Here is a 24,633-nt window from a genome sequence, read left to right on the forward strand (position 1 = left end):
CCTGAACTCACGCTGGATGTAAACATGCCGCCAGTTTCCCGCTGGGTGGCACACCGGCAATTTTGAAAAGGCATCCATCCTGATGCGTTCACGGATAGGACCTGGGTGTGGGCAGGGGGGCCACCGAGGGCCTGGGGAGGGACAGGGCCCAGAGGGGAGGAGGCCCTGAAAGGGGAATCGGATGAAGGCCCCAAAAACCACAGACCCTCCTTGCTGTGGGGCCCGGCCCGCCCTCGCCCACAGGAAGCGGGAGGGAAATGTGTTGAGGAAGCTACCCCAGGTGCCGGAGGGCCGAGCTGCCCCGGAGGTGATGCCGCCCCAGGGCAGGGGCCACGGGTGGGGGGCCTCGGTGGAGCCCGGCCCACCCTGCTGGGCGTGGGCGCCTGTGCCCAGGGAACACCCAGGGAGGGGACCCCCGCGCGTGAGGCCCCGGGGAAGGGTGGTGTGCAGAGGAGGAGGCCTGGGGCCCACCCACCAACGGACAGACAGAACATCTCCTGACGATTCACACACTCGATGTCACATCGAGCTGGTTTGACAAAACATGGGAAAGAAGAAGTGAGATTTGTTAGCTGTACCCAGATCCATGCAGTTCACTTCAGGGGACAGTTTTGGTACCAAATTATCCTTGTTATGCAAATTTCCTCCCCAACCGGCTGGTTCCCAGTCGTGCAGAGGGGACCTTGGTGGCCGATTCACCGGGTAGCCACAGCCCAGCTGCTGGGCCGCCAGCGCCCAGCTGCCGGGAGGAGGGACCCTCGGGAAGGCTCCTTGAGCAGGGAGGGGACGCTGGAGAGAAAGGGGACCTGGGGCTCAGGGGTGTGGGCCTCGTTCCTGTCCTTGGCCTTCCCAAACAGTGGAAAAAGCAGGGGGCGTCACCATGTGGTCTGTACCTTCCTCCCCAGGAAAATGCTGCCCGGAATCTGGCATGGTTAAAGCATCTGGTCCAAGTTGAGGCCCAAGGTGCACCGGTTCCTCCCCTCCCCTCGGCGGTGCTCGCTGATGTCCTTGCCAGGGTCCTGGACCCTCACCAGCCGCCTCCCCGCCCCTCCTCATTTCCTCTGCCTTCATCGGACCTAGTTGGGGGCCTCTCTTTGTGCACAGAGAAAATCTGGGGCGCTGCACATCAGCTGGCTTTCCTTTCCTCAGCACTTCAAAGCCACTGCCCAGCCTCCCCACTCCCTCCTCAGGCTCGTGGCCCATCTGTCACTTTCCTTACAGTCACCCATGTGCTGGGGACTCTCAGGTCGGGGACCTGTCCTTGCAGCTGACCTGTTCTCCTCATCCAGACGCTTAGATAAGAGGAAACCACCCTGCCCCTTTCAAGCCCTCTGCTCTCTCCTCTTTCCTAGAGGATCTGAGACTTTGGGGTGGACTTCTCGTTATCCCTTCCATGAGTGATGGATTAAATCATCCCAGATAGAGGATGGCGTGACCCATGTTCACTGAGCACCGTCTCCATCCATGGGGCGGCCCTAACCAGATGCCACAGACTGGGAGGCTTTAGAAACAACAGAAACTACTTCCCGCAGTTATGGAAGCTGCGAGTTGGAGACCAGGGTGGGACTGAGAGCCCTCTCTTGGGTCACGACTTGGCGCTGTGTCCTCGCCTGCAGACAGGAATCTCTCTGGGGCTCGAATCCCGTTCCTGAAGGTTATTACTCTAACACCTCCCAGAGACCCCGCCTCCTCACACCGCCATCTTGGAGGCTGGGCTTTCAGTCCCCGGACTTGAGGAGGCTCCAACATTGAGTCCACAGCAGGCCCCTGTGATATTCTGGGTGATCTTGCTGACGCTGAGGATGCGGCACTTAGTAAATGAACAAACAACCCCAGGGGCTCCTGGAGGTCCTCAGTTGGTTAAGTGTCTTCGTTTCAGCTCAGGTCATGACCTCATGGTTTCGTGAGTTCGAGCCCCGTGTTGGGATTCTCTCTCTCCCTCTCCCTCTCTGCCCCTTCCCCAGTGCTGTGGCTGTCAATCTCTCTCTCGCAGAAATAAATAAACTTGGAGTCCCCGGGTGGCTCAGTCAGTTAAGCAGCCGACTTCAACTCAGGTCACGGTCTCACAGTTTGTGGGTTTGAGCCCCGCATGGGGCTCTGTGCTGACAGCTGGGAGCCTGGAGCCTGCTTCAGATTTTGTCTCCCTCTCTCTGCCCTCCCCATTCACACACACTCTCTCTCTCTCAAAAATAAATAAACATTTAAAAAAATAAAAAATAAACTTAAAAAATTAAAAAAAAAATCCCAACCTCCCTAGTTCTAGTGCCAAGAATCCAAGCCCTTCCCTCTTTGCTTTCCTCTTATCTGGACTTCTGTCCAGTGTTGGCACCTTGACCCCTGCCCGGTGACCACCTAGGTCCTCCCGTCCTCAGGGGAGCCCCTCAGTGCCTCCAGCGGCCCCTACAACCTGCTTGGTCACCTCTCCACACTCTTCCCCATACTCTTCCGGGCACAGGAAATGAGCGCACTTCCTTTTGCTCTGCTGGGGTCCCCTGTGCCGTGTCCCACAAGGCAGGGACTCTGTCCTCCTGGGGTGCCTGAACTTAACTGCTGCCTGCATCTAGGGGGCCAGTTGGTCTAATTCAGGGCGAGGGAGTTGGCCAGACGGCCGTGGTCACGTGCTGACGCTGTGTCCTCTAATCTAGCTTTTATGGGGAAGGCAGCAGTTTATTTTGGTGTTCTACTCTCTGATTCTTATCTCGGAGTTGTTTCAAACTCAAGAAGGGAAGAGACAGACATTCACTGTCCTTCCTTCCTCAAAAACAAACAAACAACCACCCCCAAAACAGGTTTGGGCTGAGGGAGAGGGTTAAGCTGTAACTCCCTTAGGGAGAAACAGGAAGGGAACCAGCTTAGTCTGGTTGGGGGGAGAGACTCCACGCAGCCCTCCAGCTCCAGGATGATCACGGGTGGGTCTGTGGAAACTACATTTTTAACAACGCCCCAGGTGACTCTGAGCTGCATTTGGGAAGCAAGGTCATGGGGGAATCTTTGGAAACACCGCTGTAGGGGGAAGGTGCAGACGTGCAGGTGGGCAAGGAAGCCTTGAGGCCGCTGGGGATCGGGAATTCGGGTTAAGGTAGGAATTCGGGTTAAGGTAGGCGAGCACAACAGGATTGCAGGTGCTTGGCTGTGGGATGGAATTGCTATTCTCAGAGCCAACGGGCTCCATTTCCTCTTGTTAGACGGCTTGAGGGCAGGCTGCTTGGGGAAAGGCAGGTAAATGCCATCAAGCAGGTGACATCACATTGGCTCTCGACCTGATGCTCCTGGTCCTGGTGCTGAGAAAGCCCGAAGGCATCAGAGCGCTGCCCTGGCCTGTGGAGGAACACGGGGCTCCCTCGTGGGTGGCCCCAGAGCCCTGCTCACCCATCTTGCACTGATTGCTCAGTTCCTTGAGTTTCCTTTCGTGCCTTGCCCGGAAGCCGTGCAAAAAACCCCCATGACTTATGGAAAGCTGAAGGGATTCTGTTCCTTGAGAATCCACGCGCTTTTGATGAGAAGGCATGCTGCCACTGAGGAGTCACAAAGTCTTCAAGACATTTGATTTTGACAGAAAATATGACTATTTAGCAATGGGGCTGGGGATCTTTGATCTCTGAGCCCCCCGTCCTGAACATCGGCTCCTTCAATTTCACACATTTCAAACATAGGAGCACCTGGGGGCTTAGTCGGTTGAATGCACTTTTTAATAATATTTATTTATTTTGGGGAAAGTATAAGCAGGGGAGGGGCAGAGAGAGGGGGACAAAGGATGAGAAGCAGGCTCTGTGCTGATAGGCTGAGGGTAGGAAGCCCGATGTGGGGCTCAAACCCATGAACCAAGAGATCAGGACCTAAGCCAAAATCAGATGCTCAACCAGCTGAGCCACCCAGGTACCCTGAATGTCTGACTCTTGATTTCAGCTCGGGTCATGATCCCAGGGTCATGAGATCAAGTCCCATGTCGGGCTCTGCACTGAGCATGGATCCTGCTTGGGATTCTCTCTCCCTCTCTCTCTCTCTCTCTCTGCCCTTCCCCTCCTCACTCTACAATTTAAAAAAAAGTGCAATTTTTACATTTGCAGCACTCATTGGAACACAAGTGAAGTGTGCAAAAGCAGCAGTCTCCAGTGGAAATGATAAAATGCCACCCTGGGGCTCCCCACGAAGACATAGAGGGTGGGGGTGCTCAGGGGCTGCCCCAGGTGTGTTGGGGACAAGGGCAGGATGCAATTAGCATTGCATCCAAGCATCACTTCCACTCAGCTTCTTCTGGATTCTCCGCACCTGCTGCCTGCTCTTCACAGCTTGCTGCATCCCACCTGGAATCTGGTGTTTACCAGGCAGACCCCACGAAGGGACATCCTCTCTGGGCCAGCCTCTCCAGAGGGGGGACCTCATCATTTGGGCCCATCGAGTGGATGTACCACCCACTGGCAGTGGCAGGGACCAGGGGAAGGTACATGGACACTCATTTTTCAGTGTCAAAAGGATGTGCTGAGAATAATCATTCTTATGATGCTCAGAATAAAGCATCATGAAAACCAAGAGATGGAGACAATCAATCACTTTGCTGGTGGCTCTTCACATCAAGATTTGAAACCTCACCCTCACCCTGTAGCCACATCTGGGACTCCAGGATGAGCCTGCAAGGTGTGCAACTGAGGGCTGGGGAGGCCCGGGATGCATTAGTGCCATGGACACCTTTCTTCTGGATTCCTTCAAATTGTGTTCATTAAGCTTCCTAAGGACGGGGGCTGCACAGATGCATGCAAACCCGTTCCTCACTTGAACCATCCGACCCACCCTGTTGACAGTGTTTTTCCCCTTAGGCTGAGCTCAGCTTATCTCTAAATAGATGTAGATATTCTTCATTCCCTGCATCTGTGATCACTGAGAACTAACAAGGCACAGCCATAAGATGGTGGAACCGATTGGTTCACGCTCTTGTGGTGAGCTCACCCAAGGAGGCTTCCTCAAGATTCTACCATGTCAAGTGCTACTTTTGAAGGTCTCCTTGGGGGACTGATGCAGGGCCTGATGGAAAGAGTACAATCAGTCTACTTCACTAAAGTTTCACCTTGTTTGCATCACGCGTTCTACTGTGTAGACCATGTAGGCCTAGTGGGTTGTGTAGACCATGTAGACCTAGTGAGTTACCTCATCGTGTTTGCTAGGTCTGAGCCCATCTGATCTCGGGCTCTCTCTCTGAAAGGGACAGAGGATTTCTTCCCAGAGCGTCTGCCGTACCTCGGTTCTGCCGCAAAGCTCACACAAGCCTTCCGGCACTGCCGGGCCCTGGCCTAAGGGTCAGGATGTGACAGGTGGCCACCGTGGTCAGTCACTGTCCCGTTGTGCCTCCGTAGCCATGGGCCCGCCCCCTAGGCATTATGCAGCGGGCTGTGAAGAGCTGGGGGTGGGGGATGGGGAACTAATTATTGCCCACTATTTCCACCCAGCCTCAAATCCACATTGTGAAGCCAAGGACGGAAACCGGGCATCCTAGACCGAGCGTAGCTGCGGACAGGCGGCAGGCAGCATGCTGAGCTGCTCAGCTGGGCTGCAAACACCTCAGATGCCCATGATCCCACGGTTCCCAGCTGGGGCTGCAGCCGCCTGCCTGCGCTGGGGGGAGGAGTGCACAGTTCATGGTCGTCCCGCAGGACCCTAGACTCCACGGGTTAGGACAGACAAAGTGTTTGTTGCATTTATTGTTCTACCACTACAGAAAAAAGCATTTCAAAATGTGTACAAAAGGACCCTCTATCTCGCCGGGGGCACACCCCTTGTTCACAGCTAAACAGAAATAATTTAACATCACCAGGGAGGCGGATGGGAAATACAACTGCATTTTTTTTTTTCTCATTTACAGTCCCGTACACATATATGTTCCAGAATGGTGGATGAAGACCCCAAGCGGCACTGGCTACACACACAACATCATAGAAAAGTATACTGGAAAGTATGTGGAACAATATTGCATATTAATTCCTGGTTACATCTGCTCACTACACACCAAGACCACACCAACTGTGGACGTGCTTGTTTCCCCAAGACTGAACATCTTAAATAAATCGCATTTGGTTCATTTTTTAAAGTGAAACACACACACACACACACACACACACACATACACACACAGATACACACACACTCTGAACTGAATATGACAGCTGTCTGGATTCTGGGTAGAGCCGACCCTTTGTTATTGCTGAAATGTAGGAAGTGCAGGAGAGAGCCATACGTTTGCTTTCCGATCCATGTAAGTCTATTTGATCTCGCTTTCATTTTGGCAAGAGCGTGACACTTATCAGGGTTACACAGGAATCAGAACAACAAAAAAAAAATCCCCACGAAAANCCCCCCCCAAAAGAACAAACTCGGATGCCTGTAACAGTAGCTTTCTTTCGCAGTGAAGACTAAGATTTCTTCATGTGGTGGATTCTAAATTGAAAGCGGAACCATGCTAGTGTCTGAAGTGACAGGCACAGGCACCACCCCTTGGTGATGGAGTGGAGATGACGCAATTCTCTTTTAGTGACTCTTTGGATGGGGCAGCGTGTGCTCTAAGGTACACGTCACAGAAGGGACCTGATAAGGAGCAGGTATTCAGGCTTTCGGGCCACAGGAGCTCAGAGACAGAGGGGCAGCGATTTCTTATTGTAATCCGCTGGTCACCCTGCAATAGTGACCCTCTTGCCTCTGATGTTTATTTTAAAATACGGGGGCATGAAACCTAGGCACGCTTCAGATCATATGGGTTCTCAGGACACACAGTCACACCATCCAGCAGCAGAACAGATCACAGAAGAGAAAAGGCGTGAGGTCATGCAAAATCCTACAATGCCAGCTAGAAGAAACACGCGAACGGCTTTTGGTACAGGATGTGAACACCCTCCTAACATAATTTAATTACCGGTTGACGTTATATGAGACCTTTACCTGCAACACAACAATCTCAAAGAAAAATGCTGTTGTAACAAACCACCACAAGGAAAGGCCTGTAAATAGAGGGTTATGTTGGCTAGAAAAGACAGTGAGTGGAGGGGAAGCATTTTAGCAAAGAACATTTGTAGCCTCTATTTACAGTTCTGGGTTACGCTTTGTTTGAAGCCACGGGGGTTGGGGGACAGTGGGGAGTGGGAGGCAGGGGAGTTAACTCTTTTCAACCAACTGGCTCTGTGGGACCACGGAAGGGAACAGGACGGGTCTGAGTGGCCCCAGCAAACTGAAAACGTGTGACACCTCTCCCACTCACCTTGAATATACTCAGAAAGACTTTCTCTGTGACTGCGTATGGAACCGCCAGCGCCCCCTATCTGTCTCTATGGCACTCTACCCAGGGCCTTTGCACAACCCTGTCTCAATCAATGCAATTAAGTTCTTTTCCACTTTCAAAATACCATCCCTGTCCTGTAAGCCAAGAAACGTGAGACTCAGGGATGGTACCTGTGGACGCCAGCCTTTCAGCATAACCCAAACACACATGGGAAGGTTTGTTTCTGAGGACTGAAGGGATAGACTCATTTACAGAATTTTCAATGAATACAGACAAGCGCGGGTCAGGGGCTATGGTGCGGAGGGGAAATTCTTCCAGCACGCTTCTCCTTGGAAGGCTTTCCCAGACCTCTGACTAGTTTAGAACAAGAGCAGTGTTTCTCAATGAGGGGTGATTTGCTCTCCAGGGGATATATGGCAACATCTGGAGAGATTTTGGGTTGTCGAAGGGGGGTACTACTGGTACCTGTTGGGTAGTGACCTTGAAGGACGCTACGTATGTGAAGTACTGTAGTAAGTATTTTAGAATCCTGCAGGAGAACCCCCGACCACAAAGAATTGCCCAGCCCCAAATGTCAAGGGCACCGTGACTAAGAAACCTCGATTTAGACTAAATGCAGAGGGTCTGATGGACAATCTTTCCTCTGTTGTTCTTTTTCCCCGTGTTCACCATGGTTCAGTTTTGGCGAAGACACCTAAACATGTGAAATTGTGTGCTCTTACTTGCCTAGGTGGTTGGGATTATGATCCGTAACGACAGGATGAACCTTGAGGTCTACGCCTCTGGGTTCGGATCCGAATCACCAGACACCTCAGCTAGGCTCCTGACAGCATGGCTGGGGACGGTTCTAACTCCAGCACCATCTGTCTCTTTCCTGTCAGACCCCACTGGCCGGTTTCGCGATCGCTCCCAACCATTCCTTTCCCAGGGAGAAAGGATGCGGGGCCACGCCTCTTGTCCACGTGCAAGCACACAGGACTGCTTTGTCCTTACGGGCGAGTCTCACACTGTCTCAAAGTTTAGTTTCAAACACGTATGTCCTGCGTGTGAGCAACATCACCTGGGCCTTGCCCGCCAGATTCCCTTACTCTGAAAATTAATAATCACTCTGAATACTGCTTTTATGGGTCTTAAAACCTGAATAATGCAGAATGAGGGCAGGGAAAGGAATTTTACCCACCAACAAGAACAACAACATAGTTGAAATGGGGTCTAGGTTGGGCCTCTCAAGGAAAACCAGGCTTCTGGCTGCCGGTGGAAGCAGCCAGGGAAGGAATGAGTGTAGAATTTAAAATACAGCCTTGGTTTCGCCGGAATCTGACCATGTGAGAGGTTCAGAGGAACTAAGGTCCACGTTTCGGGACGGATGTTAGAAACGTAGTGATGGACTCTGGGCCATGAAAGGCACGACGGGAGGAGGCAGAGGGTGGCGACTCCAGACCTCCTCTAGGAATATGGAGTTCAGACCGCTGTGCTCCCCCCCAAGCCTTAGAAGGCTGAGCCGCACTACAGAGGTTTGGAAATCAAGGAGAGACCAACATGCTCTCTGCTGCCCCCCTTTGTCCGGGAAGTCCCACTTTCCTCCAACATTTTATCTTTTGTGCAGGCTGTGACTTATAACAGCATCTTCCTTTAGAAACTGCAGCCCTAGATGCGTGCGGTCAGAGGCTGGGGCTTGCGTTTCTAGACCCTGCTGTGCTGGGGGCGCTTGGGGGTCCGCTCCCAGGCTCATTCCTTCCCGGGCTCTGACCTGTTTTCATCAAACTTTCTCTGAAAGTGATGAGTCCTACAGAGTTGGGGGGGTGGGTCTTCCAGGAAGCCACAGGTCGAGGGGACATCAGCTAGCAGTCCATGGCAAACATCTAGGGAGAGAGCAGTTTGGGGGGACTCCAAACGTAACCCTGCATCTAACCATAAAAAATCACCCTCGCGTTCCAAAGCAAATCAAACAAACCCCAACCGACTGGAAAATACAAAACGAAACTAAACAAGGAAACCACCGAGAAATCCGAAGCACAAGGTTCGGGTTCAGTCCGCGCTGTGGACAGGAGGGGAGGGCCTGGCCCCCCAATCCCCCTCCGGGCGCTCTTCTCCGGCGGCCGACGGGGGGCTTAGCTCATGTGGAAACGGTGCTCGCCCCGGGTGATGTGAGACGAGAACTCGTAGCGGTCCTGGCTGTGATAGCCGCACATGTTGCACTCAAAAGGGTCACGAAAGCCGTGACAGCCCATGTGGATGGTGTACATGACGTGGTCCAGGAAGAGCACCCTGCAGTGTTCGCACTTATACACCTTCATGGGCTCCCCGCCCGTGCCGATCACGCGGAAGGCGTCCTGGGAGCCGTCGGAGGCCGCCCGCAGCACGTCGTAGGCCGCGTGCTCCTCCTTGATGGACAGGCCATTGCGGGCGTGGGGGTTGATGTGGTTGGTCAGGTAGATGAGGCCACCCCGCTGCTCCTCCGTATTGCTCTCGGTGTCCGTCGAGTCTTGGCAGCTGTTGCTCGGGGACGCCTCCCTCTCGGAGGACACGGACTTGGCCTTGGAGAGCAGCAACAGATTCTCCACGGCGCTGTCCTGGGCTGAGTGGTTGGACCGAGGGGGGCCCTCCGCGTGCGGCTTGTGCAGCTGGTACATGGGGCTGATGACGGGGACCACCTCCGAGCCGCCCGGGGGCGTCTGCACCAGCGGGCGCAGGGACTCAGCCCCCAGGTAGCTGATGGCGTTGTTGATGGCTTGGTCCATCACGTGGGTCTGCATCATCTCGTTTTCCTTCTCGTAGCTGGCACTGCTGTCGTAGGGCATGTCCGATAGACACTTGTCCCCTGTGGGAGGCAGGCGACAGTCAGTGAGGCTGCAGCGCCACGGGGGCAGGGGGGGGGGGTCTGAGATCTACACCAGGGGTTGGCCCCCCTTTCACATCGGGGTGTCTTAGAGCTCAGGGGGACACACAATGCAGACACCTCCAGGATAGGGAGGGTGGAAGTGTTTCTGCCTGTGGTCTCCAGCTCCAGGACCTGCCCAGAGTCAGCCCTTAAACTCCCCTCACCCGACAAATGAACCGGTGAACCCAAGTCAACCCCAAGTCAACGCAGGTCAACAGAAACAGCAGAAACCTTCCAACTAAATACTAAACCACTCCTTGTGTCTTTTACTATGAATGTTGTTATATTCACTTTAAGATGAATATTTAAATGATGTACTTTCAATACAGCGTTCTAAGTTGAGTTGCAATAGCTGGTTAATTTCTCATAAATTTATGTAATTACCATACATGAGTACATCATTATTCACAAGCATGTGCGATATGCTCACCTATAACAGTATTGCATGACGGGGTTTTAAATTCATAACTTCAATACTCAGAATAAAATTTTATCAAAAGATAAGATTTCTGGTAAGAGCTATAGAAAGTGGATTTTTGGCTTGGAGAGGAAACATGCTCAGAGTCCTGTGTCGACATCCTTCCCGATTCTGGTTCCACTTGCCTGTTCATCACTGGCAGGACCAGAGGCATGTACCACACAGGTGTGTGTGTGGGGAAGCTGGGCACAAAGCAGGGAATCTAAGAGGAGGGGGCGTGTCATTCGTCTGTTCTTGCCAAAAATTCCTGAGCATGAATGGTGCGCAAGGAACCACTATGGAGGACTCTCCGTGCACCAGCGACCCCTCAAGAAACATCCAGTCTGAGAGTGAGCAAGCTCCCCAGGAAAGGTGAACCCCGAGACCAGCTCTGGCTTTCGAGCAAACGTTTTCATAAAGAAGTAAAATGAATTGCCTTGAAGATGTACCTTCTTGAAACACTGGTTACAGGTTCATGGTTATAGGTATGAAACATTGGTTATAGGTATGAAACATGGCGTAATGAGCGAACTCACCAACTGTCTGCACTCTGATGGTCAGGGCTACTGATGTGCTTTCCGCTGGCATGCTGGTTTATGAATACATCAAAGCACCTGAGGCATACCTGAACTGTTTACATTTTACCACTCACTCTGTTTCTTTTCTTCCTCCAGCATGTCTATGTTGAGCATTGAGTGTCTACTGGACCAGACAGGAGGGGCAGGCAGGTGAGCTAGTAAAAAGGGTCCCATGCTCAGCAGCACACAGCTGACAGGGGACACAGACATTAAAACATGGCTACCAAAACAGTGCATCCCAGGCAGAGAAGCTCTAGGAAGCAAACAGACGGCGTGGGTAACACGGGCTTCTGACCTAGAGTCGGCCAGGTGAGTGGGGCTCGTGTCACACTGCAGGCAGCGAGGGATTCTGAGGGGGAGGAGGAGCCTGGAGCTTTGGAGAGATAGGGCGAAGGTGGTGGGGCCAGAGCCTGGGCACAGGGCAGGGCAGGGGTGGTATCTACCAAGCAGAGGCTTTGTCTGGAGGAAAATGAGAAGCCCTTGAAGGGTGTGAAGGAAGCACCCTTCTTAGTAATGAGCAGAAAGTACAAGTCAGAAGGGGCAAAGGTAAGTGGACTCAGAGACTCTCCTAAGAGTCCAGGGAATGGCTGGCCGGTGGCAGGGGAGAATCCCACACCTCCCACAGACACCCAACATCAAGGTCTCCTGCTCATTCTTAGCAACAGGACAATAAACCACCTAGTGGTTCAAAAACTTATTAAGTAATCCTCCTCATCAAATTTTTCTGACCACTGAAGATTGTCCAGGGAAATGCCCTGTCACACTGTAGAGTATCTTGCGTCTCTCATTTCTTGCTTGCAAAAGAGATTTATCATAAAACAGCCTGCCTGCCTTCATTCTAATCTACTGGCCGTCAGGAGAGGCACATGGCCTGATAGTGGTGAAGTGTGATCTTCAGATTACAGAAGGAAAATTTGCTGGCCACACCCTCTGCAGAAAGTGAATAGAATGGATGGAATCTCTCCACATGGCAGATGGTAGGGAACACAGACATGGTGTTTCTGCCCATCAAAAGTTAGAAGAAATAATTGGATAGCATTGCTGAAACCATACAAGGTTTTTTTTGTTTTGTTTTGTTTTTGTTTTTGTTTTGCCGTTGTGTTGAGGTGCTAAATACCTTGTTGCTCTAATTCTAGAACAGAATGGATCTGTCCTGACTTATGCGCCCCATCTATCCCTCTACCAAACCCTGGTAGGGACAAGATGGGGCACAAATTTTGAGGCCAATTCAGATATATACCGAAGTGCTTAGAGCCCCATAAAAAATGGTGTCTTCCTGCCTAATCATCCTGTTTCTCCCTAAAGTGTGGCTCTTTAATTTCCCAAGCAATCACTAAAATCCGTTACTTTTAAAACTTGGTCTCAATAACAAATGGATGTAGGAAAAGAACTCACAGATTTCAGATTCCTGTGGCATATTGAAACTACCCACAGAATTTCTCTTCCCTAATACTCCACAAAGTGAGAAAAAGAAAAACCCACTCAGTTCACTTTGGCAATGAGCTAAATAAAAGAACACATTCTAATGAAACACATAGTTCAAAAAAAAATCAAGGACCAAGGAAAGAAAATTCTGACATGAGACATACAGTAAAGGGTGGCCACTGATCTCACTTCCAAAAACCTCAAGTGTGAGTCAACAAAGTTCTCAGCGTTCTCCCTAATATCCTCTTTTCTGTAGGGAGCCAATTTAAATAAACATCCTCTTCCATTTCTGACCCCAAAGCAGTGGAAACCTCAGCTGGCAAGAAGCAGATGAGTGTGAGGTTGGCTTTCTCAATATGAGTGAGGTCCTCTAGACGGTAGCTGAGGGGAAATGGTCCTAAGCCCCTAGTGTCCTCCTGTGGGGCTGGGAATCACTCTCCAACCAGGTACAGCAGTAGCTGGTTTAGGACATTTAACCAAATCTCATAATATGAGGGAGAAGGGGAGGGGGAGAGAGAGAGAGAGAGAGAACAGAAAGTCTTGTAACAAAGATTGCACTTTGCCTCACCTGAACTCCTTCTTCCCCTCTATCCTTGGCATTCTTTCAGCATTTAGAAAAGTCGACAGCTCTCACAGGGAAAAAAAAATGCCTCCCATACAGTGGGAAGAATGTCCAAACAGCAATCAAACTCTATCAGCCCAAGGAGAATAAGCAAGATTACAAGAAATGTCGAGATCACCATGAAAATACTTTCTAGCAATTCAAAGGAGGAAAGGAAGTAAAACAGACCAATAAACCCATCGTAAGAAAAAAGCTTAACTTAAGAAGGAAAGGAAATGTCTCATAATTACTTTGTGACATGAACTCCATAAAAAAAGCACTGAAAGACAGCATGCTAAAACAACAGAAGTGAAAAAAGGTTTCAGATCTCAAGAAACAAAATGAGGTCCATTTTTTTACAGAATGAGTCCATGGATTAGAAGCAGTGACTAACAGAATATAAGCTACTAAAAATGGAATGATTGACACAGAGGAAAAANGTAAAAAAAGCACTGAAAGACAGCATGCTAAAACAACAGAAGAGAAGTGAAAAAAGGTTTCAGATCTCAAGAAACAAAATGAGGTCCATTTTTTTACAGAATGAGTCCATGGATTAGAAGCAGTGACTAACAGAATATAAGCTACTAAAAATGGAATGATTGACACAGAGGAAAAACAGAAGATAATAAATGTGAATAAATGTAAAATAAAAAAAAGACAAAAAAGAAACTTAAGGAAATGCTAACAGATATGGAAGACAAATTACCCAACATAAGGACAACTGGTATCCCTGGCACAGATCACAACAGATAAAACAAAAGATGTCTCTGCAAGGAAGATTATTTCTCAGAAATAGAGAGAAAACAAGGGATTTCCCAGATTAAAATGGCCGGAATTTTTTTTATTCAGAATGCAAAATACCAAGACACATCCTAGTGAGGCTATTTACCGTTAAGACTATTTAACTTAAAGAACTATTCACGTGTTCAGGAAGAAAATGGAAATCACCTTTAGGAAAAACAAAATCTCAGACTGGCCTTAGACATCTCAGCAGCATTCAACAAAGCAACGCCATCATGGCACCACACACGGTCAAGACAGAAACGCAATAGGTAGACATCCTCAAACACGTGGCAACTGTGGAAAGAGAGCATCTATAGAATCTTCTTGAAAAAAATAGTTGCTCAAACGTCCAGTCAGTCAAGAGATTAATCACAATAAACAGAAAGAGCCATAAAACGACTGAGTCTGAGCCTTGAATCTATTTAAATAGAGCGTCAACAAAAAGTAGCTAAACTTCTGTGAATTAGGATTCTGGGAATAGAATGTGAGTATTAGGAAGCAGGAGGATGTACAAATAATACAACTGACCACTGGGGAGTAAAATCACGTCCTTATTTCTCAAAGCTGCGAGTCAGCAGATACTGTGTAAATGGAAACAAATGGATTAAAAAACTGATTTGAAGGTCTTCATGTTTTTCACAATGCAGTGTATCTTTTTAATCTTAGAAAAATCCTCTAAAAAATATCTTTCTGTGAGGAAATGTTTATTTGAAGATCGGCTATGCCTCCAGTTTTACTGGGTTCTTGTTCACCTCTTAAATTTAAGATATATATACAAATGATATTTGCATTTTGAAACAGCATCTGTAATATGATAGAATCTTTACATCAGTATTTATTTCACACCTGTCTATCAATCCACCTGTTCATCACCTTAGCCCCTTACATACATACATATGGATAAAAATATTTTTAGACTAATGCCCAACTACTCTTAATATTGGTGATTTCTGGATGTTGGGTTTTTTTGGGTGATTTGAAAACATTCATCTTTGCATTAAAATTCTTTATATTAACTATGTGTCATTTTCATAATGCAACAGGGTTGTTTTTTTCTTCCCCGAAAAAGAAAGTATACCAAGATAGTTATAATGCGTAGCAAGAATGTTAATTATTGTTATGTTCCTCTATTTCCTCTCCTGTATTTAAAAAACTTCCCTCCTACAATCACCGAACAGACGAAGAACACAGCCTTGCTGTGTAACATGACCATCCCCTTTCTGATGGGCTTTGTCAATCCTGTTGACCTCTATCTGATTATCCCAGGGGATGAGATCTTTGATGACACAACAGTGAGCAATGTTCCCGGCAGAGTAGATACTTACACTCATGCCAAAGTTCAATTACAAAGTTTTAACCATAGATCATGTATTCAGTAAGCAAATTTATAGGTCATTCTGAGCAATGTCCCTGTGAAAATCATGTCATCTTACATATTTAAGGTGCTTTCAGAAGTTTTGATCAAAAGATTAAGGGATCTGATGATCCTTTTTTGTTTTTTTTAAATTTTAGAGATGGAGAAGCTGTGACAAGTTAATAGCTGTTGACTGAAATCCCATTGAATTGAAATGAGGACAAGGTAGGCATTTGGGGGCAAAAAGAGGTGTTACTTTATATATGCTGAGTTGGTTGAATTAGCAATTTTCTTGGTTTTCTTGGGAAAACCCACAACTGCTTACACAGCTGCTCCCAAGCCCTCCCTTCGAACCTCCATGCTGCTGTCCTCACACTTCTGTGCGCCCTCCCCTCAGGGGACTTCTAACATTTGCTTGGCTTGATCAGAGCTGGGTTTTTTCTTTTGTTGTTGTTTTGTTTTTGGGGTTTTTTTGTGTTTTTTTTTTTAAACATGGAAGCATCTAAATCTCAGGACAACAGCTAAGTTGTGGCCTCCTCCCAGGTTGCCGCAGGAGAGGCTCACGATTAGTCTGATATAGTCTGATGTCTCCAAAAGCTAAATCAGTCTGCAAATGTTCATTGAAGTCCTGAGCCTGACGTCTCTAGTTTCCCGACCTGGAGAAGGCAGACCCGGCTGATCAGTGACCGCTAACAATCCTCAGGAACGCTTGTTACTAGGTCTTTCTTTGCTCCATCTCCCCTCCTGGTGACCCAGCAACTGTCCTCTGCCTTGCCCGCTGCGCACCTTCAACTCTCCACTGCCCACTGCACAGCGCCCACAGCACACCACATGTCGCACACCACCCCTGCCCACTACCCACTGTCCCCTGCATACTGCTCACTGCGCACTGCATACCATCCACTGCATACCACCCACTGCACACTGCCCACCGCCTGTGAGGACCCCGTTCTCACCTAGCCCAGTGCGACCACCACAGCGGCCTATCCTGTGCACAAGGACCTCAGTGCCCTTCTGCTCAGGAAGGCAGAGTCTCTGTCATTCTCCCCGAGTAAGAGCTCACATGCATGCAGGTGACCCCCACATGGCGTCTTTGGCCAGTGGTTTGCAAAAGTTTTTTAAGCACAATCCTTCTTTCCCCCACCTATGACAAGCCTCTAAAACCCCATCAAAGCCATAAAAACGTGGCCTCTCCTTTGTCCTCCCCGCTTCCCCTGCTGTCACATCTGTCCCCTGGAAGCCTGGGCCTCATCACCTATTAACCCCATTGGAGACCCATTCTCTCCCAACGCACACTTTACATAGGCTCCCTTGTGGCCTCCACACCACGGCCTCCCCTCCCCAGCCCCCCCTGCCCCAGCCCCCCCTCCCCTNAGCCCCCATGCCCCTGTCCCCAAGCCTCTCTGCTCTGTCCCCTCCCTCCCATGCCACCACTGCCCCAACCTTCTGGGGCAGTCAACCTTTGCATGTGCGGTCTCTATTTTCCAAGGCGTGGCGCCCATGAAAAATAGATCAAAGTTTTCCCGCCTACTGAGCTGAGGATGCATTTCTCACCTCGGCATCCAAAGGCCAGAGCTCTCTGGGAGAGCTTCCCTGAGGGTATGTGAATTAGCCCAGCACGTGTCCTGCTCCTCAGTCAGCCCCATATGTCCCCGGTCCCCCCCAGCCACCAGCATGACTATTTCCCTATGCTTTTATCTGTCTGTTCAGAATCCTCTCCCCTTCTTCACACGGATAGTGTGCTGAAATCCTACTCCCCCATTACGGTCACTATCAGCTTCATGAAGCTTTTATTAAAAGTCATCTCCTTTCCTGGCCATGACCCTTCCCCCATGATCCTCCTTCCTGGACATGACCCTCCCCACCCCGATCCTCCTTCCTGGACATGACCCTTCCCCCAGCATTCTCCTTCTCAATTATCCTCATGACAGTAGTCGACCTTCACATTGAGGCTTCATAAATGTTCTCATGCCCTTGATGTTCATTTATGTTCACAAAACCCTGTGTGGTACCTAAAGAATGGAACCAAGGCTTGGAAAGGTGAAGTAATATGACATAGCTGACAGCGTTGACACACGGCTGTGCGCAGACACCCCCAGGTCGGGCCCCCAGCCTAGTGCATTTCCACGCTTACATCAGCCTAACTAGCTCTCATTCTTCCTGCACAAGCAGCATGTGGCCCGATGATGGTCACTGGTGCATTTGTCTACCATCTGCGCTGGACAGCAAAGTCCTACAGGAAAGGGACACTCTGATCGTCCTTTTATCCCTCAAAGCACCCGGCACAGGTAGAGATTCAATGGAGAGAACTGCAATTGTGGCTGTTCCCCCCTCCCCGGTCACGTCTCATGGGCCAAGTTGCTATGTGATTCAGGGTAGCCCACCCAGGGGGTATTATGAACTCCGTGTGAAAAATGAGCATCCAAAGCTCAGAGGGGCTGCTCGGGCAGCGGGTGATTGGGCTGTGTGAGGAGTCCCTGGCTGCGCTGGGCCCACGTCTCAGTCCCAAGAACACTGGTCCACCGACCCTGTCTATAAGCAGATCTCTTGGGTGCCCAGGATGCTGCAAGGCCATGTCTAGGAAAAACTGCCAGGTAATGAATTCATTTTTAAGAAGTTGACTAGAAAAAACTCCAAGGGCACCGTGGTGACTAAGTTAAGTGTCCAACTCTTGGTTTCAGCTCAGGTCATGATCTCACGGTTTGTGAGTTCGAGCCCCATGTTGGGCTCTGAGCTAATAGCACAGAGCCTGCTTGGGATTCTCTCTCTCCGTCTCTCTCTGCCCTTCCCCTCCCCCTCAAAATATGTAAATAAATATTAAAAAAGAAAAACCTCCAAAATATTTAAGAAATGAGAAACCTACCTATGTCTGTTTTTTAAAAACTGAGATACTTTTTCTTCCTTCTACTCTCAACTAATTAGCACCTGCATCTACACCACCCGCATAGTTGTTTGTTAAGAGACAGCAAACGTTTGACTCTTACCAACAAATTTCTGAGGCATAGAGCTCTTACGTTTGGCGACGTTACTTGCTAGTCTGTCCAGCACGAGGGATCTCTCTGATCCTATCTTGCACAGATCTTCTGCCATCTCACTGTGATTAGCTTCTTCTTTAATGACTAAAGTCAAAGACAGTGAGAGAGGCCAGTTTAGAAAAGCTTACAGTGAAAGGATTCGGTCGCGTCCAGCGTTAAATCTGACATTTGTCAAGCGCCTATAAGTGCCAGGTCCTTCAGGAAGATTATTGCTAATCTCCCCGGCAGCCCTTTCAGCTGGGACAGAGGCTGCCGACGGCCACCTGCTAATGACATCTGCCGGCCGCATGTTATCTCCCGGGACCAAAGGAACAAACACCATCCCCGTCACGAGAAGATAGATGGGATTAAGTAACTGTCCCTCTGATGAGTCGTCTTAACTTTTCCAGTGCTCCCAAATCCACTACCTCGGTCAGTCCTGACACCAGCCTGTTGAGGATCAAAGAGCTAACTGTCAGAGCTAGAAATGACCTGAGGGTCCTATGCCATCGACGGGCACCTCGAAGGGATGAGCAGAAGAAACATGGCAACCCGAGATGGGCGACACAGGGAGAGAACCCAGAGCCCCGGATCCCTGAACACAAGCGAACTCTGGGAAATCAAGTAACACCTGCAAACTGCAGAAAAGCTAGACCCTGTGGGGGTAAATGTTGCCAGAGGGAGTATTTCCAGCCAACCTCCATTATTTTCATCGACAATTTGGTCTTCTGCAGAATCTGTCTATATTTTAGTATTTATGGTTGGGTTTTTGGAGATAGAACCCTTTCATGCCCCTGCAGTTTATCCTAACATATGAGGAGCGGAAAATGTCAATTAATTACATTTCAAACAGCTAATCAATCCTTCCGGCACCATTTCTGAATGGTCCACTTAAATCCTGCTGCCCCATTTCTCCCCCTCTTCCTTCTGCAGATATGACGTGCTGATTCATCATGGGATCTATGGGGTCTTCCATTTCTATTCTTGATTTCTGTCTTTTCTCCAAAGAGCTCCATACTGGGGCTGCATTTTAATCCAGCACTAGGCATTACTCTTCCTTTTTAAAAATGCCTACTGTCTCATCTATGTTTCCCGATACACTTCGCCATATTCCAAATTTTGTGTTGCGGCCATGCCTTGATTCGGGAAGACTCGAGCCCGCAGTGTCTGACCCTCCCCCTCATGTTTCTTGCCTCAGCACCGTGTGGTAGCCGTCTTCATTATGCCCTGCACATTACTTGCTAAGATGATTTCTAACTATTTTATGTCTTCATTGCTATTATGAAGGCCGTTTTGGAAACCTATATTTCAAATTGGTTATTATCGCCGGTATATGTTATTTTTTAACATCGGAAATGCGTGTTTCCTGTTCAGTGAGCAGACATAATAGCCCACACCCTGATTGATATGAAGGATACAAACAGAATCCATGAAACCCAAGTCCAGTGGCGTGCACATGTGACCTACGGATCTCACATGCTTTGCCCACATGTCTGTCTTTCTCAGCCAAACGGGGCACTGCGGGGTGTTCTCCCTGCCCAAGGCCACAAGGCCTCCTGAGACTCTCAGGGTCATCACGGTGTGGGACAAAGGAGTCTCAGACTCCCAGGTCAGCGGCTACTCTGTCTCTGATGCATTTTCCTGCAAGAGCTTATAACACGATTTGTGTACCTGAATGATCACCTTCCAAGTGCTCAAGAGAAACTTAACTTTGTCCCTAAGGTAAATTGTGACAGATGACCAAGAAGCCTTTAGCTAAATAAAGTTATATTCAGAACAATTAAGCTCCCCTACATCCTTGCTAGGCTAGGCTTTGTTTTTCCCCAACCCCAAAGAATGGCCTCAACCCAAGGGGATTGGGGAGGGAAGAGGCTATCTGGGTGTCCCTGTGAGCACCGAGGGGGCTGGTCTCCAGCTCCATAGGGAAGATGGGGCATGAGACACACACAGAAGGCACGGGATCGACCAGCCCTGGCACAGCAAAGCTAAGTGACCAAGACGCCCCCTGCCCACACCTCAGCAGTCCACTTCACCCACAAAATCCCAGATCTTGTCTTGCAGGACTTTGACTGAAGTGTTTTTATGGATTCCCTCCACCCCCCAGCAGCTTTCACCACATGCCCGAAGCCTTCTTGCCTCCCGAACACAAAAACACAAGGACCCCTCACTGCCATACCATATGCCAAATAATCTGATCACTGAAGGGAATCAATTAGCATTTCAGGACCGAGTTGATTCTGACCATGGGGTAATGTATATATTGCTGCCATACGCTCACTGACATGGCCAGCCAGCAAGGGAGAACTGTCAGGTGTCCATACTTTGGTGACTGAAACGTGTGTTCAGATGAGTGGGTGATATGTGTCTGTACTCTCTGCCCTCGTTTCTACCTGGTCGGCCAGGCAGGAATTATCGTTCCTACTTAAGAGCACGGGGTTGCATTCAAAAATGGGCGCAGAGATGCAACTTGAACCCAGGTCTCAGGAACCACCAGGATGAGCCTGCTGTGACCTCCTAGCCTGTTTCTTCAGTAATAAAATGGCGGAGAAAATCAGTGTGCCCTGTCTGTGTCTCTTGTTCATTCTGTCTTCTCGACTCCATGTGTATGGTTCTAAAGGGAAATTCAGGTCACTCTATTCAAATAGGGCTCAGTACAGTAGATGATAAATTGCGGCAAATATCCGTGGGGTCGATGGCTTATTTTAACATGGGTCAGTCCATTTTGGAAACATATGGTTCAAATTGGTTATTATGCCTGGGATGTGCAATTTTTTTTACATCAGAAATGGTGTTTTTCATTAAATGGGCAACCATAAGGGCTCACATCTTGATTTACATAAAGGATACATACAAAATCCATAAAACCCACTGTCACTGGTCTCATGTTTGAGCTCTGGAGCTAAGATGCTTCCTCACGTGTCCCTCCTTCTCAGCAAAGCAGGGCACAGGGGCACTATGTCCAAGGTTCCATTCATTTATTTTTGTCAGGAAAATACAATGCCTACATAAAGCTTAAATTTTATTCTAAAGGAGCACCATCATCCTCTGAACCTATAGACACCACCTTGGGGTTTGGCCACAAATTGATAACTAGTACATGACTCTTAGGATTTTAATATCTGGCGTCCCCTCTTCTAGTAACCCTCCACACCTTTCCATTCTAGAAACAGACCTCACACTTTAAAGAAAGCTAAATGATCATTCGGTGGGATCTCCCCATTTCACAGGCAACAAGAGTAAGGCTCACCCAGAGAGGTCAACAGTCAGCTCCCAGACCCACAGCTAATCGGTGAGGCAGGCAGCAGTAGAATCACAGAGGGGTTGCTGTGTAAAATGTTGCCCCTTGATGCCAAAAGTATCCAATTTTTGGACCTCCATTTTTTTTAATTTCTTTTTTTTAAGTTTATGCATTTATTTTGAGAGAGGGAGAGAGCAGGGGAGGGGCAGAGAGAAGGAGAGAGAGAGAGACCCAAGTGGGCTCCTCACTGGCAGCACAGAGCCCGATGTGGGGCTCGATCCCACGACCCTGGAATCATGACCTGAGCTGAAATAAAGAATCAGATGCTTAACCAACTGAGCCACGCAGGCACCCCAGAATTCCATTCTGACTGTTCATCTCTCCTGTTCTCACCTGTCCTTAATCTGATTCTCTCGACCATATTTCATGCCGCTCAACTATCCACTTACCATGATTAAGAGAGTAAGTTGTATGTTATGTGGATTTAACCAGAGTAAAAATACAGTAAGTGATCACCTAAACTTTTAAATTATAAAAGCGGTCTGAGCATTCCCTGGCCAGTTTCCTTTATAAGCCATTCACTAAAGCCAGAACACTGAGTGAGGTTTAATAAACTTTCAGCGCTTAATTTCACTTCTGCTCCCGGGTCCCATGATGATTTTACCAGTGGTGGCGTCAAAGAAACAGCATTAGTATGGAGGTCAGTTTCTGTTGATCTATTCATAAACTTCTTATGTCTTAAGAAGTTAGAAAGGTGCCTTTTATAACAGCGCTGTCCCTTGGAGTAAATTCAGCCTCCTTTGACACCAGTGTGTGCCTCCTTCACTTTACATTATCTAAGATCAGAGTCAAGTGCTACCCAGTGATGTGATGTCACAGGCATCAAGGCTCATAAGAAAAAAACAGCCCTTCCTCGAATCCTGTGACAGCCACAATCCTCTTGACTGTCAGGGTTTTCCAAAGAACTCACTCATTCCAGGCATGGAAATGAATGAATGAAAACCCAGCCTGAAAGCTTCTATTTGATCAACTTCATGAAAAAAAGAGTTTTTAAGACAAGATTTCACATATTTTGATGACTAAGCACAAAGAGTCAACTGATACTCCTGGTTGAATTAAAAAAAATTACGGAAAACCAAGAAACGTTTCCCCCTCCCCCACAAAGTTTCTGGGGTCACTATTCTCTTAGACGCTTCCCCAGCTTTCAAGAGGGGGGGGGTTCAAGGTCAGGCTGTCTCTGGTGAGATGAGGGCTTCAAAAGTTGGGAAGCACAGAGTTCTCCGGCCAAAAGCATCCTTCTGTCGGGGCGGTGGTGGCTCGCATGCCTGAGTTGTGCACCCGGCGCTGTGGGCCCGGGGTCTTTCTTCACCGCTTGCTGGGGAGGGTGAGCCAGCGCTTACCTGGGTACAGCGTGCCTGGAAGGCCCATGCTTTGCAAGTAGTTGTGGCAACGCTCTTTATGTTCCTCTAAAGAGCTTCGCTGTTTATAGCTTCGGCCACAATATCCACATTTGTGAGGTTTACCAACTGCAGAAAACACAATGGAGTTCAAGACCCCAATTAAATACTGGCCTTAGGTGTAATGGGAATGCATGCAATACAATCAATACCAAAAAAAGGCAAAAAAAAAACCCCAAAACCCTTCTGTCTTGAGAGCTAAAGTGGACTCCTCTGTCAAAATTGCTAAGTTTAAAAATAGTAATGCCCTGGGTTTTCGTTGAATGTACCAAGACCTCATGTGACTGGTTTCATCTTCATTTGCCCACTATCCTAACTCTCAAATTCTCTTCCACTGAAATCACTGTTCTTTCGCTGGAGGAAATGGGCCACTGCGGTGTGCTCACATGGGTGCCACACGGGCAGAAACGTGAAGGATGTCCCCAGTTGGCTGGATGATACACAGATTCCCCTCTAAAGTCAGAGTCATCCATGTCTATGCTGGAGGCCAGGTCTGGCATGACACTGGCAACAGATCTAAATGCAGCCAAAATGGATTCAGTTCCAGAATGCTAAGCTGGATCATTTGAGGTCTTGAAGAAACCACGGTGGACAGATGTGCATTAATGACAATGAGCATTTGTTTCCCCAATATATTCTCTTGTTCTGGCTTTGAAAAGCTCTGTGTTCTCCCCAAAAGCTTAAGGATGGCGTGGTCTCTGGATCAGCCCTGTCCAAAAAAACTTACTATGACGACGGGTGCGTTCTTCATCCATGCTGTCCAATGTGATAGCCGTTGTGCTGTTCAATATGGTGGCCACCAGCCACCTGTGACTACTGAGTGTGCAAAGTCTGGCTAGAGTCATCAAGGGCTGAAATTTTGATTTTATTTAAGTTTAATTGATTCAACGCCACATATGGCTAGTGGCCACTGCTTTAAGCAGTGCAGCTTATATAAAGAGGTTAGTTCTTCCCAAACTTTATGGAGTAGTATTTTAGGGACAGAAGACTCACACCAAGGAATTCATACTGTGCCCAAGCTTAAAGACTTTCATAGCATTTTAAGAGATGAAATCAGTAAAGTATCTTTATTCATATAAGGAATATAAATTTCCATCCTAAGACTAGAATCTTCTCCTACTTCCTTCTCATGTTGTTAGACTTCACGTATTTGAATGTATTATGTAAAAAATCAATACCATCCAAATTGGAATGCTTGGTAAAATGGCTTAACCAAAGCTTCTACTGGTTGGATCTTCTCCTTAGGTGAACAGAAGCAATGGTTTGAGAAGACGAAGACAAAACCCAAAAAGTGATTTTTGGAGCATTTAACAGAGGAAGAAAGGGATTGATCTTTATCTGTAGAAAGCATTGTATCCTTAAATTGGGGAAGTAAACTTGAAATGTACATCTTTATCTGAAGAAAGCATCATATCCCTAAAATTGGGGAAGTAACCTTGAAATGTACATCTTTATCTGAAGAAAGCATCGTATCCCTAAAATTGGGGAAGTAACCTTGAAATGTACAGTGCTGCCTAAAACACACCTTGAAGCATAGCCCAAGATTCTGAAGGAAAGAAAGTCTCTTGCTCAGGTTGCTCCTTC

The 24,633-nt window shown here is 48.4% G+C and overlaps 1 protein-coding gene across 10 annotated transcripts in view; it reads right to left on the reverse strand.

Annotated features, from left to right (window-relative positions):
• Positions 1-6,353: 6,353 nt before the first annotated feature.
• Positions 6,354-24,633, reverse strand: part of IKZF1 (IKAROS family zinc finger 1) — a 98,328-nt gene continuing 80,048 nt past the window's right edge. For 3 of the 10 annotated variants that reach the window (XM_077781162.1, XM_077781167.1, XM_077781161.1), the window contains 3 exons: positions 22,993-23,118; positions 18,325-18,459; positions 6,354-10,082 (listed from right to left, as the gene is read on the reverse strand). In XM_077781162.1, coding sequence (XP_077637288.1) covers positions 9,373-10,082; positions 18,325-18,459; positions 22,993-23,118 — 971 coding nt within the window. In that variant the 3' untranslated portion in view covers positions 6,354-9,372. The remainder of the gene's footprint in view (positions 10,083-18,324; positions 18,460-22,992; positions 23,119-24,633) is intronic. The other 7 variants (XM_077781169.1, XM_077781163.1, XM_077781170.1 and 4 more) reach the window with 5 other exon arrangements.

This window comes from Crocuta crocuta, unplaced genomic scaffold (genome assembly GCF_008692635.1).
Source record: "Crocuta crocuta isolate KB4526 unplaced genomic scaffold, BGI_CrCroc_1.0 scaffold108, whole genome shotgun sequence".
In the NCBI taxonomy this organism is placed as follows: Eukaryota; Metazoa; Chordata; class Mammalia; order Carnivora; family Hyaenidae; genus Crocuta; species Crocuta crocuta.